This window comes from Cicer arietinum, chromosome 4, assembly GCF_000331145.2.
Source record: "Cicer arietinum cultivar CDC Frontier isolate Library 1 chromosome 4, Cicar.CDCFrontier_v2.0, whole genome shotgun sequence".
NCBI lineage: Eukaryota > Viridiplantae > Streptophyta > Magnoliopsida > Fabales > Fabaceae > Cicer > Cicer arietinum.
The window spans coordinates 55260489-55280774 of NC_021163.2; the positions used below are offsets into that span (position 1 = coordinate 55260489).

Below are 20286 nucleotides of genomic sequence, written 5' to 3' on the forward strand. Positions count from 1 at the left end.
CGCTCTTCGAGTTCACGCGCCGCCGTTTCTCGTACAAGCACCGACGGTCCTCTGCGTCCGGTGGCGCGTCCAAGTAGCAGCGCGAGGGTGGGACCGCGCCCGCCTTCATGGCGTGGACGGAGTAGAGGCGCGTGGGACTCCGGTACTTCTGTTGCGGGGGTGGTCCGTGTAGACATCGCTGAGCTAGAGAAAGAAAACGCGCGTTTGCATAATAATTGAAATTGAAAAGCGAAAAGAAGGTGGAAAAAAATATTAAATGAAAAAAGAGAGGAAACCTTGGGAAGAAGAAGAAATTGGTAAATTGGAAGTTTCGGAAAAGCGCTTTATGAATCGCGCGCGGGTTATATTACTTTAAGAGGAAGTCATAGTAATTTAAGAAGGAAGGAAGTGTTGTGAGTGTGTGGTGCGTTGAAAGGTGGATCGAAGGGAAATATGGTTGTTAAGGATGGTACAATATCGTAGTAAACCATGATAAGTTTTTTTTTTTCTCACTCCCACATTTTGACCTTGTTTGTTAAGTTTATTTGAAGAAAAAAAATCATTTTCTTAAATGATTACTTTGGAAAATTTTATCTATTTATTGTATTGTTTTAAAAGAATCTAAAATTTTTAATAACTTCTAAAAAAATATCATTTTATAATTGATATTTTTTTTAAAATACTTTTACAACGTTTCTTATAATTTAAACTATCTAAAAAATAATATGTAGGTTATTGAGTATTAAAATTATTTTTTATAATTAGATAAATATACAAGTTAATCATTCAAATTGTAAACGTCAATCAAATTAATGTCTAAATTTTATAAATTGACAAATATATCTATGAAATTGTAAAATAGTAATAAAAAAATTCATATTTAAATTTTTATCCTTAAAGAATATGATGTGACGTGTTAATTGAATATTTGACTCATTCACGTTGATCTTATAATAATGTCATCACTACCTGAACTAATTTTTCTAAAAAATTTAAATTTTTCATGATCTAATTTATCTATAATTAGTACATGTACAATGACAATTCTTCATAAATTTGTCTTTGAGATGATAAAGTTTCATCAACAAATTTGTCATCAAGAAGATGACATTAATGTTGAATTAACGTAGATAAGTCACTTATTCAATTACATTGTCGCATCAAAATATTTAATGACAAAAGTTTATAGATGAACAATTTTGATTGATATTTTACGATTCGGATTATGTATTTATCAATTCACAAAATATAAGAATTAATTTGACCGACGACTACAATTTCATTGACTAATTTGTATATTCACATATTTTATAATATGTAACAAACCTACCTTTTATTATGAAAACAAAATTAGGTCACTCATACCGTAAATATTTTAACTTAATTATGTGGGAAAGATTTGTGTTGATTTATAAAGATAATAGACAATTTTAAAAGTTATTTGAACCAATGTTTCGATTAAGATTGAATAACTCATATTCCAATGATATATTTTTATTCAAATCACATAATTGAAATGTGAACTCTTCGATTTTGATCCAACAATATTTGATTTATGATTTTGACAAATGCAAAAAAATTCAACTACACAATATTTAGGTTTCATTAATCGTCATTTTTTTCAACAATCTTTTAAATATCTCACACGCATGAAAATATTTTCGTTTACTCAAATTTTAAAATAAAAAATATTTTCAAATATTTATTTCGTGTTACCTACGAGTAAAATCTTCACATCATATCAAAATTTAAACCTACATTTTAGTACTATTTTAGATATAGAACTCAAATGGATCTAATTGACAAATACTAAGAAGACACAATTGTATCATACTATACTGGAAAAAAAACTCAATAAAAAGATTAAGAATATACAATTATATTATACTATAAGGATTTAGTAGTTGGTATGAATATTGAGTGTATAAGTATTTTACAATTAAATTTTTCATTGTGAATCAATCATAAATTAATACACTTTTGAGACTTTATGATTTTAATCATATTAATTTTAAAAATCACACATGATTTTTGTGATCCATTAATACTCTAAAAATATTTTCGGTCACAATACATCTTTCTATTAAATATAAAAACTAAAAATAATTATAGAAATTACTTTTTTTACTCAAATAAACTTACCTCATTTCCTTCATAGGAATAGTGAATAGAGTTTGGTACATTGAAATAAGTACTATCAAGAGTGTTATAGATAGATACTCGTACAAAACAGTAAAAACTACTATTTGCTGATCGCCCAATCTAAATTGTTACAAGAGCACAATAAGGATCTATTCATTAACAATAAATACCATATTATGTGTTCTGTAATCGGTTTGGGCTCGTCTAGATTATCTTCCAATCTAAGAAAACAAAATCAAAGAGTTTAATAAATCAATATAATGTGATACCAATGAGTGTATACAAAAATACTCTTTTGAATAAATCAGTTCCTTAAATCAATTTTAGTAATATCTTAAATTTAATCTCCTCAATCATGAGACTAGTGATGAGAATGAATTCTCTTCATTTGTTTTTCTCTCGTGTATTTTAATTTCTTTTGGGTTTATTTCTCTTGTATTTTAAATTTTGTCCTTAGATTCTGTTCTCTCTTATTTTTCAAATTAAAAACCTCTCTCGATTATAAAGTTTTTTTTACGGGACTTTTTTTACCAGGAGACTTTTTTATTATAAAGTTCATATTTTACTATTTCTTTTACATCAATAAAGTTGGTGATGGATCTCTATTCCATTTATTACTTATTTGCAACTCATTGCGCATCCATAACACTTTCTTTTTAAAGTGCACATACATTAATTACAATTAGCGTGTTCATTGGTCGATTTTAACTAAATTATATTCAACCTCATCAATTTAATTTGGCTTGACTTGAATTTTTAGTTAGCAATTTTTACATAAACCCCAACCAAACCAACTTGGTAATCAGCGAGTTGGATTTGCGAGCTATAAATAAAAGTATTTTTTAATTATTAAATAATGTAATTAAATTTTAATGTTTAAAATATCAATAATTATAAAATTTTGTCGTAACACATCATTCAATATTTTAAATACATCCACAAATACAACAAAATACATAAAGCAATTAAAACTAATAACAAGTCATCAAATTATATATGTCGATAAAAAGAAAAAGTCATGTGACTTTTTCAAGTGATCGTATCACTATTGAGTTTAAATGAATTAGACCCGAACTTGAACGAATTGAGTCAAAATGCGAGTGGAGTTGGTTTGAATAACTGAATTGTAGATTGACTTGTACTTGTTAACACGCTTATTACACTTTATCAAATGTGCATATATAGTTCTTTTGCTATTAGTATACTTTATGAGGACTCACTAGTCTCTTCTTAACTACCATTCAAATGTTTGATGGAATTTTTTTTATGATGGAACAAATGTTTGAAGGATAACGATACTATTTGATCATTATCTAACTCTATTATTGTCTCTAATAATTTATTAAACTTTTTTTTATGAAATAAATTTTAAGTGAGATAATGATCTTCAGTTCAATGTAAAGAAGACCTTTGGACTCACTAATTTATGGTGAAGGGATTGTGTTTGAGTTCAAGATAGAAAAGACTTTAAACTCACTGGACATTTAAAATGATTTACATTTATTTTCCTCCAATTGCATTAGCGAAAATTGAACCCACAACCTATAGATTCAATGTCTCTTTTTGCTACCAGACTAAATCGTTAGAGTCGTAAAACCTCGAAACTTTAGATCAATTATTCAAATAATGTTTTATTGTCACCATGTTTACATTCATACCTCTACCATTTCTATATGATCAAACAAAGTTAGGAATTTTGTTTGTCAGACAAAACGTACGGTGGAAGTGATCATTCAAAAGTTTTCATCGTTCCTGAGCTTGATTTTTTATCCAATGGACATGTTGGCTTACATTTCAAGAAAGAAGTTGAATCTCTAGTCTCTGGTTCAATTGAGATTATCCACCGAAGTTACCTTTAGAAATATAGTAATTTTCTCCTTATAGATTGTGTATTCTAGTGTTTGGCTGTTCTTGTGGAAAGTTTCCATGTTTAGGCACAAATTCATCGGCATCAATGTTTTGGATCAGTTTGATTGTAGTGATAAAAGCATATATATATATATATACTTGAGCCTATATAAAACAGACTCCGTTGTGTAGTTCAGACACACGGTTTCACCATATGTCTCTCTCATTTTCTCTTATTCAACATGGTATCTAGAGCCTATTAAGAGAGACAACCCTATATCGTGATTACCCCGGCCCCCTGTCCCTTGGGGAGATTTTTTTTTTCGGTAAACCGTGTCTCAATTCCGGTTTACCCTTCTTTGTCGCTTTTTCGTTCATTTTTTTCTCTACTGTTCACTGTTCATCGTGCGACACTGTTCATTGCGCGACACTGTACATCGTGCGGTACTGTTCATCGAAAAAAAAAAAAAAACCATATTTCGCCACTGTTTTGCTGCTGGTTTTTAGGTAACTACTTATTGATTATGGCTACTTATAAAGATTTTCTTCGGTGGAGAGAGTATTGTCAGAACTCGAGTTCCGTTGTTTCCGCCGCACAAAGTGGTAATTCACTTGTTTGCATCTCACCTTCTCATAGCCCATGGATTCTCGATTCTGGTGCATCTGATCACATTACTGGTAATAAGACTCTTTTCTCCTCTCTCACAACATCTGGTTATTTACCTAGGATAGTCTCAGCCAATGGTTCCCAAACACAGTCTCAAGGGATTGGCACTGTCCAAATACTCCCTACTTTGTTAGTTAAATCTGTCCTTTATGTGCCTGGATGCCCATTTAATTTAATTTCTATCAGTCGATTGACTCGTTCTCATGACTGTGTTGTCACATTTACTAATTGCAATGTTACTTTGCAAGACCGAATATCAGGACGACAAATTGGTGTCGGATGTGAGTCTAATGGTCTTTATTATCTCTCAAACCCATCAACAGCGTGCCCTACCACATATTCTCCTCTTACTATACATGCTCAGTTAGGTCATCCGAGTCTTCCCAAACTTCAACAATTAGTACCTAATCTAACCAAAATATCTAGCTTAAATTGTGAGTCGTGTCAATTAGGGAAACACACTCGTAGTCATTTCACTGATCGAGCTAATAAACGAGCTTCCTCCCCATTTGCTTTAGTTCACTCAGATGTTTGGGGTCCCTCTCGTACTATTTCCACACTTGAGTCTAGATATTTTGTTACCTTTATCGATGATTTTTCCCGTTGTACGTGGTTATTTTTAATGAAAAATAGGTCTGAATTATTTTCTATTTTTGAACAATTTTATAAGGAAATTAAAACTCAATTTGGTGTATCCATTCGCACTTTGCGCAGTGATAATGCCCGTGAATATTTGTCCCATCAATTTCAAAATTTTATGACCTCTAACGGCATTCTTCATCAAACATCTTGTGCTCATACACCTCAACAAAATGGGGTAGCCGAACGCAAAAATCGGCACCTTATTGAAACCACTCGTACTCTCCTTCTTCATGGTAATGTACCATCTCGCTTTTGGGGCGATGCTGTTCTAACGGCGTGCTATCTTATAAATCGCATGCCTTCGTCTGCTCTTGATAACAAAGTCCCTCACTCGATCCTCTTTCCTGGTACCCCTCTTCACTCACTTCCTCCTCGGGTCTTCGGATCTACATGTTTTGTCCACAATCTCACTCCTGGTCTTGACAAACTTTCAGCTCGATCATTAAAATGTGTCTTTCTGGGTTATCATCGGTCCCAAAAAGGTTATCGTTGTTATTCTCCTACTCTTCGACGATATCTCATATCGGTTGATGTCACATTTTTTGAGTCTGTTACATACTATGAGTCGCTTCCTGATCCTTTGTCTGCAACTATTCCTCTGGACCTACCAAAGTCTATTTCACCTTCTCTTTTACCATTAGAGCCTATTACGTATGCCCCACCTGAGACACCTCCTGTGGCCCCTCCCACTGTCCCACTTGAGACTCCTCTTGTTGATCCTCCAACTGTACAACCTCTTCAGACATATCGTCGTCGTCAACCACCATCGGTTGTACATGTCCCTACACCTGTTCTTGATACCGAGGTCACTCCAGACGCTCCTTCACCGCCACCTCCTTCTTTATCGGATCCGACCCTTGATATTCCTATTGCTATTCGTAAAGGTATACGTCCTACTCGTAACCCATCCCCTCATTACATTGGCTTGAGTTACCATCGTCTTTCTCCTTTGCATTATACTTGTTTGTCTTCCCTGTCTTCTGTTTCTATTCCTAAATCTCCAGGTGAAGCTTTATCTCACCCAGAGTGGAGACAAGCAATGATTGACGAGATGTGTGCACTTCAGAGTAGTGGTACATGGGAATTGGTTCCTTTACCGTCGGGAAAGTCTTTAGTAGGATGTCGTTGGCTTTATACGGTGAAAGTTGGTCCTGATGGTAAGATTGATCGTTTTAAAGCTCGTTTGGTAGCAAAAGGGTACACTCAAGTTTTTGGCCTCGATTACAGTGATACTTTCTCCCCTGTGGCTAAGATGGCCTCTGTTAGACTACTCCTCTCTATTGCAGCCATCAGACATTGGTCTCTACATCAACTTGACATTAAAAATGCTTTTTTGCATGGTGACCTTGAAGAAGAAGTGTATATGGAGCAACCACCTGGGTTTGTTGCTCAGGGGGAGTCCTCTACCATGGTTTGTCGACTTCAGAGGTCTCTCTATGGTCTTAAACAGTCTCCTCGAGCTTGGTTTGGTAGATTTAGCACAGTAGTGCAACAATTTGGCATGATTCGAAGTGAAGCTGATCATTCTCTTTTTTATCGTCACTCAACCCAAGGGTGCATTTACTTGATTGTCTATGTAGATGATATTGTCATAACTGGTAGTGATCAACAGGGCATACTCCAATTGAAACAACATTTATCTCATCAGTTTCAAACTAAAGATCTTGGCAAGCTCCGCTACTTCTTGGGTATTGAGGTAGCCCAATCTAAGGACGGCTTAGTAATTTCACAAAGAAAATATGCTATGGATATTCTTGAAGAGACAGGTTTGTTGAATGCCAAACCGGTTGACACTCCTATGGATCCAAACGTCAAACTTCTACCTAATCATGGGGAGCCATTTTTAGATTCAGGGAGATACAGAAGATTGGTTGGTAAATTAAACTACCTCACAGTCACCCGTCTAGACATTTCTTTTGCAGTCAGTGTGGTAAGTCAATTCTTAAATTCTCCTTGTCAAGAACACTGGGATGCAGTGATACGAATCTTGAAATACATTAAAGGTGCTCCAGGAAAAGGTCTAATTTATGAAAACAGAGGACATACTCAGATAGTTGGTTATTCAGATGCCGATTGGGCAGGCTCACCCATTGATAGGCGATCCACTTCTGGGTATTGTGTACTTGTTGGAGGAAACTTAATATCTTGGAAGAGTAAGAAACAAAGTGTAGTTGCAAGATCTAGCGCTGAAGCTGAATACAGGGCTATGGCATTAGTGACTTGTGAGCTCATTTGGTTGAAACAGTTACTCAAAGAGCTTCAATTTGAAGAGGCAACACAAATGACATTAATATGTGATAATCAAGCAGCATTGCACATTGCCTCTAATCCAGTTTTTCATGAGAGGACCAAGCATATTGAGATAGATTGTCACTTTGTAAGGGAGAAGATCGAATCAGGCGACATCACCACTAGTTTTGTTAATTCCAATGATCAATTGGCAGATGTATTCACTAAGTCTCTGAGAGGTCCTCGAATCAGTTATATATGTAACAAGCTTGGTGCATATGATTTATATGCTCCAGCTTGAGGGGGAGTGTTGAAAATATATTTATATTTATTACATATCATGTAAATAGGGATAATATCTCCCATATTTATTTTTGTATTTATTGCCTTGAGCCTATATAAAACAGTCTCCGTTGTGTAGTTCAGACACACGGTTTCATCATATGTCTCTCTCATTTTCTCTTATTCAACATATATTAAACATTTCGGTTATTGATTTGAGATCAAATAATTCACATTACACTTTCACCAAACTAGCTTTACATAACATCTTTCATTGATATGAGATTCGACAATTGAAATCAGTAAGCGCATGACACAATTATTGTCAGGAATGCGTTTCTGTGGGTGGTCATGCAATTCCACAATCCAATTCTTTCTCCACTTTAGCCTGTATATTGGTATTAAGAAATTTAATTATTAATCCCTACTGAGTGTAATGATAGGACTGATACATAAATCATTTGATCATTTTATCAAATGATATCCAAACATTATTGATTGTGATTCTGGCTAAATGGTTTTCCTTTAATATTTGAAATTCATATAATTAAGAAATTGAACTACTTTCTTTTATAAAATTTCTGCTTGGACGCTTTCATTATAAGTGGACAAAGTGGTGGCAGCAATACTTGGGAGGACTTGGCCTTCTTAACCTCTCTGTCGGTTCCTAAAGAGAGACTATGCATTTCAGTATCCCACCATGGCTGCAGAGGAGCTCAAAAGCATAAGATTGAACTTCAGCAACAAATTCACCAAAATTTGCAATAGGTTCTTGTTTATCAGAGGAAACATGCCAGCATTTCACGTCATTCCCATCAGTCGGCGTGCCAAATCTACATGCAATGCATGGCCACCCTGCATCAAGCAATAGCATAAGAATCATTTGCATTAAAAATCATGTTGTCTCAGGTTGCACAAGATACAAAATCAGCATTTGTGACACATTAAAAATCGAGTATAGGGAGGGAGGAGAACGAATGACACAAACCTTGTAAGCTACAAAGTGTGCCACTGGGAGTCCTTGATTTCCAAACTGAGCAAACAGGGAGAGATCACCAATAAGATCTAAAATCTTGTGACGACATGGTTCATCACTGAAACGAAGAGGTGGATTCAACCAGCCTTTGCTTGTACTGCAAAAGAAAACAGTAAAAATTATACAATGATATGTACCAACAATAGAACATAATTCAGTGTACTAATGGAAATGAATTTATCTGATCTCAACTGATTACTGATCTTATTATTTGAGATTAAGGTATAAATTTCTAATATTGGGTCTTGCAAAGGAATCGTGAAAACTGCGTCTTATGATTGTAACTAAGTTATAAATACCATAAATAATGCCATACTTTGACGAAATAGTGACTTACTTTAAAAATCTAGTGCCAAGATTTATGATCCTAATTACATGGATCTATGCTTTTCGAGCATGAAATTTTGGGTAAATTCTAACGAATCAATGTGTCTGCATAAACTGTGCTTTAGTATCATAAGCAATCAAAACTGATCTCTAGCTATCACATAGCTGAGCATTAAGAACGGTTTTAATACAAATTTATAGGAAAGTAAATACCTGCACACAATGGCATTTTCCAGAGAGCCCCCTTTGATAAGTCCAGCATTGCGCATTTGCTCAACCTGCAAAAGATATTTTAAAGCAGGGTATCCAGTTACATGGCATAAACACGTTCAACCAAGCTAATAGATTCAACAAGTAAGAACTACGAAGAGATGAACAATCAATCAAATGATGGATTTTATTGATACAATTCCAGTCAGGGTAACCAGAATCAATACAATACAGCTCTGAAGACCGATCCAGGATCTCCTCAATACAATTTGGTTTTTGATTGAACAAATTAGTGTCAGTTATATCTATTTGGCTGACCTCACTAAGTGAAATTAAGCAAGGCTTTTGTATATCTGGTTAAACATACAGCCCAACACATACAAGTAACATCAATAATATTCTGTTATCCACTAACTAGACTACAAATTGCTGGACTTCAAAAACAAGCCAATAACTAGACTACAAATTGCTGGACTTTATGACTAACCTCCTCATAGATGCAGAAGGTTCTTGAAGGAGCTATTTGCGTGGAATAAACCAAATCGTCCAAGGGGGTTGTAGGAAACCACTTGAGGCCAATAGCAGGTGCCTGTAAAAGAAAGGTGTATTTGCCTAATATTCAATGTCAAACCTTCAAATGATTAAAATATTAGTAGTTGCAACCTTGCTAAACAAAATCTTTTGAAATTAAAAAATTTAGCCGATTTGTTCTCTAGCATTCTCTTGGAACAAGGTAAAAGTTTTGATTCTCATGCAAGGGTAGGGTAATCATGATGGGGAAACAACTTATCATATTCTATTGCATTCTCAACCTTAAATAAAAAGTGTTACCTGATAGACTCGCAGAAAGTAGGAACCAATGAAACAATTAAATGATAGATGAAATGAGGATTTATTGATTTATGGAAGAAGGGAAAATTTTGTTAAAATGTATAAACCAGAGCAGAGCTCCTCCAGAGAAAATAATACTCTCCTAATACAATGATAACAATAATTGTGCATAACCAATGCTGCACTACCCTCCTCAATTTATTCTCCTCTGTGTAACTGAAATTCCTAGAATTCAGAGAGTTCCCCTGCCATTTTATTAATAGAATGAATGTTCTCATTTTTACACCTGCGGGCATACACTCTCCACACAACAGGTTTGGGCCTTTCACTAGTCTTAGGCCCAACAGTTCTATCATTACCACAACTAGTTTTTTATAAAAAAAGTCACTAAAAATGCCCGAAACTAAGAAATTTGATATGCTCTTCGAAAGACATCCTCTGGTGAAGAATAAAGATAAAAACAATTTTGCAGTGATTATTAGTCAAATAACACAAAGCTTCAAACTGCTATCTGGTTTCCTACTTCTTATTATTTTCCTTTCTTAGCCTTAAGTGTGCATTATTTTTAGCAATAATAAAATGACATCTTTTGATTTATTGGCCAATCCCACCTAGTGGGAAAAGGTTTTAGTTTTTGTTCTTGTTGGAAGCTTTAAGTTTGACATTTTGGAACAAAATAATGTGACACTTTAGGTTGCTTCTCCTTGGTGCTTCATCCTTTGAAAGACATGTCAACTATGCTCTTTCAACCTTAGAAAATTAGGTGACTTGTGAAGATCTATAAAAAGAAAAGCAAGCAAAACTTTTCATTTATAAAAGTCTAGTAAGTATAGTGTATTGAAGAAAACCGAAAGAAAATAGAAATATCTTAATGGCATATGCTAAGAAAAATCTTGATCAATATTCTCAATCAAATGTATCAACCTATCCTTACCTGTGGAAAGTTTATGCCATAAGTTACTTGAACCACTTCCGAAGGAAATGCAGCAACAAAAGAATCATTCTTCCAAACATGCACTGGTTCATTCACATGTGGAGCTATTTTCTCGCAGCTTTTTCCATCAACATCAGTTGCTATCTCTAAACCAACTTCTTCCAAGGCTGCCACCCATTCCCTTGCCGACCCGTCAAATATAGGAATCTGTGCTAGAAATAATGGAAAATAATACTATTTGAGTACAATATATTTATTCCAAGAACTAAATGTAGAGGACAGAAGGAAAGGGAGAAAATTTAATTGCAGATTCTTTTCTTTCCACTAAATTGCAAATACTCTCTTTATTTTAATGAAGTGCAGAGTCTAGGAGAATTGATATGAAAATTACAAACTGTACTATTCTTATAGAACCAAACACAAAGTAGCAGCAATTATTAGAGGTTGCTGGTAAACTGCTAAGACCTTTTCTTATCATACTACTACTATAATATTGACTCATTTTTTTTTTTTTGCAATTTTCACATATATTTAGAAAAGTAGATAGTATATTTAATGTGTCCATTTTGTACATGGATGTTCCTAAAATATTTTTTTGTATATGAATGTGTTCAACTCTTCTCATCTTCTAAGACACTTCGTGGTATCAAAATTATTAACTAGAGTCATATTTGGAAAAAATGAAAAATGTATCTAATCATTTAACAATATTCTGACCTCAACATCATCAGCACAGTCATCCAAATTCTCTATCTGAATCCTACAATTGTCAACCCCAGCAGCCTCCAAAGCAGAAAGCAAATGCTCCACAGTCCGAATTCTCAAACCATCTTTACAGAGAGTAGTACATAGAGGAGAAACCTGAGCAAATTCAACCGAAGCAGGAATCGAATTCGAACGAAACTCGAAGTACCTTCCTTGACCTGCAAATCCAGGACACAATCTCACCTTCGAAAGTTTTCCTGAATGCAATGAGTTTCCCTTCCGCTCCACACATCCTGCTAGGGTTTGTTGAAGCCTCCCGGTCTGCACAAATAGATCGTGATAGTTGAGGTGTGTTTGGTTATAAATGATTTATTTGAAAATTTTAAATGAAACAAACAGGGGATAAGAGAGAGAGTGAGGACGAACGGGCTTCCAGGAGATAAGTTTTGAGGATCGGAGAGCGTTGAGAGCAGACATTGCAGTGATGGAAGTCAGCAGCAAACTGTGCCGAGACGACTCCACTTATAAGCATTCCTTCTCATATTCTCATTAAGAACAAAAACAACATTTTTAGGGGCTGAAGTAGTTATAAGAACTCCAGATGTCACCAAATACTCTAAGTAAATAAAGCAATAGAAATAGTTCCAAAATCTTATTGTCGAACTTGTTACTCATTCCTAAAATGTGATAAAGAATTTTTGAAAATCACTAAAGTCGTATGTGATAAAGTTTCCTCTTTTTTATTTAAATTTATATAGTTATTCAAGAGAACAATTTATTATTTCATATTCAAGAGCAGTTTATTATTCTATGATTTAGAAAGATATAAGGACTCTATTTTCTCCCAAAAACTTTTAAATGTCTCGTTAGCAATGTAATTAAAAACATTTTATTTTAGGTATTGTCGAATAAAACCACATACTTATTAGTTGTCAAACTCCTATTCTTAATAAGATTTATTATTTGTTTTATGTACCAAAAATATGAAGATGCTTATTCTTCATAAATACAAAAGTTTTTATCCCATTTTTCCACATATGTTGATTAGGACCATTTAAATATATTATATATTTATATTTATATTACCTCCATAAGAAAGACACTTAAAGCGCTTAATTTAAACCTTGCCAAAAAATAATTTTTTAGTTCAATATTTATACGGTACATGTCCAATAATATATTATAAAAATTATAGACAAATTGTACTACTAAAAAGCATTGATTTTCACTAAAAATTCTCTTATATTAAATGCATTATTTTTCACTAAAAATGTCTCTTACAATATCATATTAAAATATTCGTCTGAAACTTTGCTATCAACGCCACAAAACAATTGTTTTTTTCACTTTGACATTACTTCCTTATTCATTGGTTTGATTTTATTTTTCGTTTTGAATTTTAATTGTGATTAGCTCTTGTTAGTGGCCATACTATATTCAGATATGTGTTTTTAATTTGTTTGTCTCTTTCTTCATCTGTTAAGTATTAAGTAAATATTTATATTCTAAATTATTAGTTTTTTTTTTAATTGTAGCAGCATCAACCATTTCTATTTGACTGTAATAGAAACTAAAAAGATATTTTTATTTCGAAATAGTATTTTACCGATCAGGTAATATTATTCTAATATTTATCTTTAATCTTGTTGAATGTGTGTTGCTTCTATGTAGATTTGAACAATTTAAATTGTATGCAAATATTTTTGGTTTTCTATTTAATATTGAGAAATTAAAATCATTGGATAATGAAAAATAAAAAAATATTCTATTAACTTTGAACGTTCTTTAAAACATAAAGACAACTCAAATATTGATGGATTAGATTTATTTGTAGATAAAGTAGAAAATGATACATCAATTGACACACTTAATTATATAAGAAGATTAGATTATTTTCCAAATGCATATATTGCTTATAGAATAATGTTAACAATTCCTATAACTATCGCTTTAGCAAAAATAAACTTTTTGAAACTCAAATTAATTAAATTTTATCTAAGATCAACGATGTCACAAGAAATATTAAATGAATTAGCTTTATTATTGATTGAAAAATAATTGTTAAACGAAATTGATTACAATAATTTGATAAATGATTTTGCATTGAAAAAATTGCGAAAGATCATTTTTTTTAAATATTAATAATTTATTAACCTTGAAAATGCCTCATATAATAATTTCGCTTTAGGCCTCATAACACGTTGAGCCGGTTCTGACCATAAGATCTCATGCCACTCTGACGGAGAATAAACATGTAGTCACAATAGCAAAACTATAGGTAGTAGATTTTATAAAATTACTCCAACTTGCAAGAACATCTAAGGAGAAAAAATAAATATATGACGACAAACACAACAAATCAAAAGCACAAACGATGTTAAGATTTTGACATGAAAAACCTAAAAATACATGTAAAAATATGGGTCATCAAGACCAAGTAAATAATTCTACTAAAATCAAACAAATATATAAGAGAGTCTTAACACGATGTACAACTTGTGTCAATACTATCTTCTTCGAATCTTAATTTGACATATCTTTTTGGTGGTTGTTATCTCATTTAAAATACTATCTTCTTAGAATCCTAATTTGACATCACTTCACTTAAATAAGTGAAAGACATAATAGACTATATTTAACTCTTTATTCACGTAAGAAAATAGTACAATACACAACACAATTTATTGGAACCATAATTTGCTTTTAGGACTTGCACCTATAGCTAAAAAAATTATCAAACTTAAGTTAGCATATAAGCCCAATTAAAGGTTATAAGATTTTGAAACTAAAAAATCTTGCTCCAATTAAAGGTTATAAGATTTTGAAACTAAAAAATCTTGCTTTGATTTATATAAATAATATCGTACCGAAAATTAATATATTGTAGAGTTGTCTCAAATAAAATTTCCACAAAATTTATTATCATCGTCAATGATCAACGTCGAAAAAAGAATTATTTGTATAAGATAAAGAAGTAACATCCAAACTTAATAGTTTTTTGCCTTCATTTTATCAAGAATAATAGACGAGATTGTTTAAAAACTCTTTGATTAAAAAAAAGGATACCTAAATCAATTTGGAACTCTTTTATTTTTATTATTAATAAAGAAAGTATAACACATCATTCAATAAATACATAACTTCTTTTAGATTGATATATAGTCCATATAAATTGAGACACTAAATTTAAAATACTCCTCTATCTCCATTTTTAATATGTAAGTTTTGCTACTAAAACTATTTAAAAAAAAAATCAAACTTTTAAAAGAATGTTTAACAAACACTCTAGAATAATTGTTAAGGAAACAAGGAAACTATATTATATTTTGTTTTCAAATTTTACCTTTGAAATTTGAAAATCAAATGCTAAAATATAACATCCAGCCAAACGCGCCCTAAGCAGTGTAGTACTAGGTTGGTTTGTGTGAGGCGTGTTTTCTGCAGAGTCCAAATCGTCGTCCTTGTGTTTCAGGCCGAAACTCCAACTACAACAGTGTGTGTGGAAAACTCCTATTGCCAAGGTACTCGTCTCGTCTTCCTTCTAGTTCTTACTCCCGCTTTCTTAGGTATATAGCTTTCATGCAATGCTGATTTTCATTGCATTTGTTACATTCTATGTGAAAATTCAAATCCGTAATTGATTAGTTTATGGTAATCTATGCTTTTAACTGATTAATCAGTTGATTAATGAGTGATGTCTTTGTTATGTTTGGTTAATTGTCTGAACAAAAAATTAAGCTGAACTATATTTTGTCTCAACTATCCAATTCTCATGAGAAAGAGACCCCAAATATTTGAAATTCCTTCATAAAATAAGTAAAGTTTGACAAAAGATTCGAACTCAGTATTTATTGCAGATTAACTTGACCTTAACTTAAATTCATTAACCACTTGAGTCTAAACAATTGGTTAGGTGAACTAGACTATGCCCCAACGTGAACATTATTTTGATTTATTTCGTAAAAATAATTGTTTTGGTGTTTCTTTTTCTTCTGAATAAATCAAATGGTTAAGTGTTGTGTAGCTTAGATTGTCAGAAACTGCTGAAACCAATGTTTTATTTATTTATTTTTTAATTTAAATATTTTACTGGGTTGTGCTGCTTTATTTAAATCTTGGATGGCAGCATTATTGACGTCTATTCCAAAATCAATTAGAAAAAATGAACCCAACGAGTTGTTTTTGTGACTTGAAATGGAAAATCCATTTTAATCAAACAAACTATGAAGCATTGTCACTGGCCATGATATTGACGCGTAGTCACCACTCACTGGTAATAATATAAGAAAATATAAGTGATTGGATGTAACCACGAGTGTCAATGTCATGTAGGTATCGGACACCAACACCCGTCAGACACCTTGCATGTTTTCAATCTGAAATGTTAGTGCTACACAACAAACAAATGCTAGTGACTGACTACTGACCTATGGCCCTTAATCACATATGTACTTTTTATTTATTTGAATATTACACATTCAATTCTTTACATCCAAAACATTTTGAGTAGCCTATCGCTAAGAAAAATATGAAATTCAAAAACCTATAGTATGATATATGAACTGTTGAGCACCGAAGATTGATTGATTTCATGTCATGGTTATATAATCAAGCTTAATTAAGGATTAAGGATGTATGTTGTAGCTGGAATTTTTAAACCAGGATGGAGATATAGTTTGAAACATTCAGCATTGTATTTACTTGCTGTTTTAGAATCTCAATGTCTTATAACAAGTAAAGGGGCATTGGATTTATGTATTTAATACATTTTTCTTTCTGTTTTTTCTTTATCCAGATTTTCTAATTTGACCACTTTTCTGGCGGTTAGATTGCTAACTCATTGAGTTTCCCTGTCAATTTGGCTGACCGTTGGTTATACAACTATGAAAAAAATCTACCCAAAACTATAATTTGAGGCTGTAAGCTTTTTGAGTGGTAAAGAAGCTACCTTGGAAGTAATATGGAGACTAAGCGCTGCAATTTTTGGCTTCCCAACAAAAACAGATTTTGTGCAAACACCCTTCTCAATGGTTCTTTGTAAGTTTTAGTATTTTTATTTCTATCTATTATTTTATTCATTCATTTCACTCACTTTAGAGTCTCTCTCAATTCTATGGACACAGGTTCTGTGGTAATCATATCTCAAGGTCCGAAGGCCAGTGGATCCCATGCCCCATAGATCCATCCCAGTACTTATTCTCTCTCTCTCTCTCTCTCTCTCTCTCTTTCTTTCTCTGAAACTATTATTATCTATGAAGAACTGACACAGGCACGAACACCGGACACAACACTGACATGTCGACACCAGTAATAATTTGAGAAAACGAAAGTTAAATGTAACTACATGTGTTGGTGTCGGACATGCCTTTGACGTGAAGTGTTGGTGCTACCTAGATTATAAAACCATGTCTGTCTTTGATCTTTTAGCTCTTTTTGATTTGGTGAATGTCCTTTCATCATTTGACAGCTCGGTACTTGAGCAAAATCTCAGTTGGCATGTTAAGCGGTGCCCATTGCTGAAACAGGTTCAATCTCTGTCCGACCAACCTTTCTATCAAAAAGGTATCAATGCTGGTTCTGATGGAGAACAACAAGAGGCGGAAGCTTCAAGGATTAATGATTCAAGATTGCCCACTCCAACCGTTTCTTCGGAAATGAAGAGGAATGCCCTTCATATGATGAGTGTTCCTGAATTTTGCAATTTGATTGAGAAGATTGAATCTATACACGATTCATTGTGTAAAGATATTCAAGACTCGTTTCAGATGCCAGAGGTTTGCAGCCTTTGGATTAAAAGCAAAGAAGAAGAAAGGTAGCTATTTCCAAGAGATTCAAAATTATTTTAGGGCTAAATTCAGGTTCTCCCAAATAATTTACATCAAAATCATTTTATCAGTGACTCTGATTTGTTGCTTTATTCCAGTAGTTAGTTTCATCAGCCTAAAGCCCCCTTTTGCTTACTTTGTTTAGCACAAAGCTTACTTTAATTACTCGTGTTCATGGAACTAAACACATGGGGCAGTGTGTGTGACAGTCAATTTTGCATGGTTTCAAGGCAAACTGAATTTAATCCTTTGTTTTTGGGTTTGGTTTCTGTTTCCAACTTGAGTTGTTTGCAGGAAATTGCCATTTCAGGAGAAACATATAATGCAGCAGGCATCTATTGTGGGAAATTTGGAAGACTTTGGTGTATTGAAGAATTCTCTTACCAAGAAACCATCAAAATGTGAAGAGCCAGATGAGGAGAAAGAGGACAGTGTCACTACAGTGATTGAGTTTGGAGCTGGTAGAGGGTATTTGACACAAATGCTGGCAGATTGTTATGGAATCAATAGAGTCTTCCTCGTTGAGCGAAAGGCGTACAAGTTGAAGGTGGTACTTTAGATTTAGACCTGGAACTGCTTTTACTAAGTTCTTAATCATAATGATCATATTTGGAGACGTTCCTGAACTGTTTGGACTTGCTGTGATCTCTAATTTGTTATTTACATCATGCCAATGCTATTTCTAGGCTGATCGATCCTTGCGACAGAATGAGAGCTTGACGTTAGAGCGTTTGAGAATTGACAGTAAGGGTCTTCAGTATTCTTGATGTAGAAGATATTTTCTGAACTTGTTATTAAACATGTGTCAATCTTTATGCAATGCAATGAATGACTTTCAACATCTTTGCAAAGCTTACTTTTAGAAGTTAAAAAGAAATATGTGATTGAGCTGTCTTTACTGCTAATTTTGATTACTATATATATGCACACAACATTTGCATTTTTTTGTTGTTTAGATTTTGGTCTTTAGGCTCTCCAACTTTTCATCAGTTTTAAGCTGAAGTTTCATAATCCCTGATATAATATGCTCTGCCTCTATTCATATTCCTTCCTTTTTTATTTCTTCTACTGCTTCATATTTATTGCTGCTTTATTTTTAGTTTTTTCTGTATTATCTATCCTTTATAATTTTAAGCCTGATAAAATTCGAAAATCCAACTTTGCAGTTGAAGATTTAAATTTGAATGCTGTTGAGTCTTTGCAAGGAGTTCCATTTCTGGCCACAGGCAAACATCTCTGTGGAGCTGCAACAGGTGATTTTTGCAATTTAAATATGCATTCTGATGAAATTCACGATGATTCTTTTATTGTTGAAAACATAAAAATGATAGTGCAATTTTTCTAATTAAAAAAATCGATCCACTTTTTTCCCTCAGATTTGACTTTGAGATGCTGCTTTCCTCAACATAGAAAAAATAGCAGTGAACAGAACATTGCTAATATTAATTTTGGAGGTTTAGCTATAGCAACATGTTGTCACCATCTTTGCCAGTGGAAACACTACACAAGTAATCACACCTTCTTCTTTGCTTGTGAACACTATAGTTTGTATATTTAAACTTCTCTTGATAACTTCTGGTTTCTAAGCTAACTGTTATTGTGACCTTTCAGATAAAAGGTTTTTCTTAGATTTGGGAATGAAAAAGGAAGAATTTCATGCCATTACATGGTTTACCAGCTGGGCGGTAGATGCTAATCATGGTTCAGATCTTCCTGATATTACTAATTGTATATCGCATTTGCAATCAATGTAATCCTTCCATTCTATTATCATTAAATTGACATCAAAATTCATGCTACCTGTTAATTAGTATTTCAAGCTGTGTTATTAAAGATTTTGACTCCTCTAAAGTGAATTGCTCTAAAGTGAGCAATTTACTTTAGAGTGTAAAGTAAGTTATGTCAACTATTAATGAATGAATCGATGATTGACATTACGTGAAACTCATTAGTTTGTTGAAATATCAATTATTGATTTTCGCATTAATGATTAAGATTACTTTACTATGTACTCCCTTTAGAAGAGTCAAATCAATTATTGATTATGAAGCACCAACATAGACACAAACACCCGAATATTGACAATGACATATAGATACCAATAATAATTTAAGAAAATAGAAGTTGATGAAATGTACTACATTTGTCGGTGTCGAAAACCAATATATGTTAGATACCAGACACATTTTCCATTTGAAGTGTCAGTGCTATATAGATATTGAAACCTCGTTAAAAACGGTATATTTTTAAAACTGTGTTTTTGTTGCAGAAAGGAGCAAGGTAATGGATATACTGATGGAGTTGAAAAAATTCTCTCAGAAATGGAAGCAACAAAACGAGCAGCATTGGGATTCAAATGCAAGTGGATTATTGACATAGGGAGGTTGATGTGGTTAAGAGAACATGGACTAGATGCAAAGCTTGTCAGATATGTTTCACCAAGTATTTCTCCTGAAAATCATTTACTATTAGCTAAACCTTCTAAATGATTATTTATATCCTTCTCTTCTTTAATTTGTATCCCTTTAGAATATTATCTTAAATTTCTTGTACTTTTCGATGTACCAAATAAAACAAATAAAACGAGGATCACATTACGCCTGTGTTTGGATCCGTAGTAGGTTCATCA

The 20286-nt window shown here is 33.0% G+C and overlaps 3 protein-coding genes across 6 annotated transcripts in view; 1 reads left to right on the top strand and 2 right to left on the bottom strand.

Annotated features, from left to right (window-relative positions):
* Positions 1 to 438, bottom strand: part of LOC101512947 (E3 ubiquitin protein ligase RIE1) — a 5206-nt gene extending 4768 nt beyond the window's left edge. The window contains exons 1-2 of one of the 2 annotated variants that reach the window (XM_073368021.1): positions 276 to 438; positions 1 to 183 (exon numbers count right to left, since the gene is read on the bottom strand). In XM_073368021.1, the coding sequence (XP_073224122.1) occupies positions 1 to 176 (176 nt within the window). In that variant the 5' untranslated portion in view covers positions 177 to 183; positions 276 to 438. The other variant, XM_073368020.1, reaches the window with a different exon arrangement.
* Positions 439 to 8051: 7613 nt separating this feature from the next.
* Positions 8052 to 12484, bottom strand: LOC101513273 (probable UDP-3-O-acyl-N-acetylglucosamine deacetylase 1, mitochondrial). 2 transcript variants are annotated; one of them, XM_027333204.2, is made up of 8 exons: positions 12259 to 12484; positions 12076 to 12153; positions 11845 to 11957; positions 11128 to 11334; positions 9850 to 9951; positions 9366 to 9430; positions 8778 to 8922; positions 8052 to 8644 (listed from the first exon to the last, which is right to left on the bottom strand). In XM_027333204.2, exons 1-8 carry the CDS (start codon positions 12362 to 12364, stop codon positions 8591 to 8593), a joined length of 870 nt encoding a protein of 289 aa, XP_027189005.1. In that variant the 5' UTR covers positions 12365 to 12484; the 3' UTR covers positions 8052 to 8590. The 2 variants fall into 2 exon arrangements, with proteins under 2 accessions (XP_027189005.1, XP_004498250.1); XM_004498193.4 differs by having other exon boundaries at positions 11845 to 12153; positions 12259 to 12445.
* Positions 12485 to 15182: 2698 nt separating this feature from the next.
* LOC101513602 (uncharacterized) overlaps positions 15183 to 20286 on the top strand; it is a 5192-nt gene continuing 88 nt past the window's right edge. The window contains exons 1-10 of one of the 2 annotated variants that reach the window (XM_004498194.4): positions 15183 to 15353; positions 16628 to 16869; positions 16956 to 17021; positions 17300 to 17644; positions 17952 to 18204; positions 18344 to 18401; positions 18824 to 18910; positions 19034 to 19165; positions 19269 to 19407; positions 19927 to 20286. The exon at positions 19927 to 20286 is cut by the window's right edge and continues 88 nt beyond it. In XM_004498194.4, coding sequence (XP_004498251.1) covers positions 16793 to 16869; positions 16956 to 17021; positions 17300 to 17644; positions 17952 to 18204; positions 18344 to 18401; positions 18824 to 18910; positions 19034 to 19165; positions 19269 to 19407; positions 19927 to 20146 — 1377 coding nt within the window. In that variant the 5' untranslated portion in view covers positions 15183 to 15353; positions 16628 to 16792 and the 3' untranslated portion in view covers positions 20147 to 20286. The remainder of the gene's footprint in view (positions 15354 to 16627; positions 16870 to 16955; positions 17022 to 17299; positions 17645 to 17951; positions 18205 to 18343; positions 18402 to 18823; positions 18911 to 19033; positions 19166 to 19268; positions 19408 to 19926) is intronic. The other variant, XM_004498195.4, reaches the window with a different exon arrangement.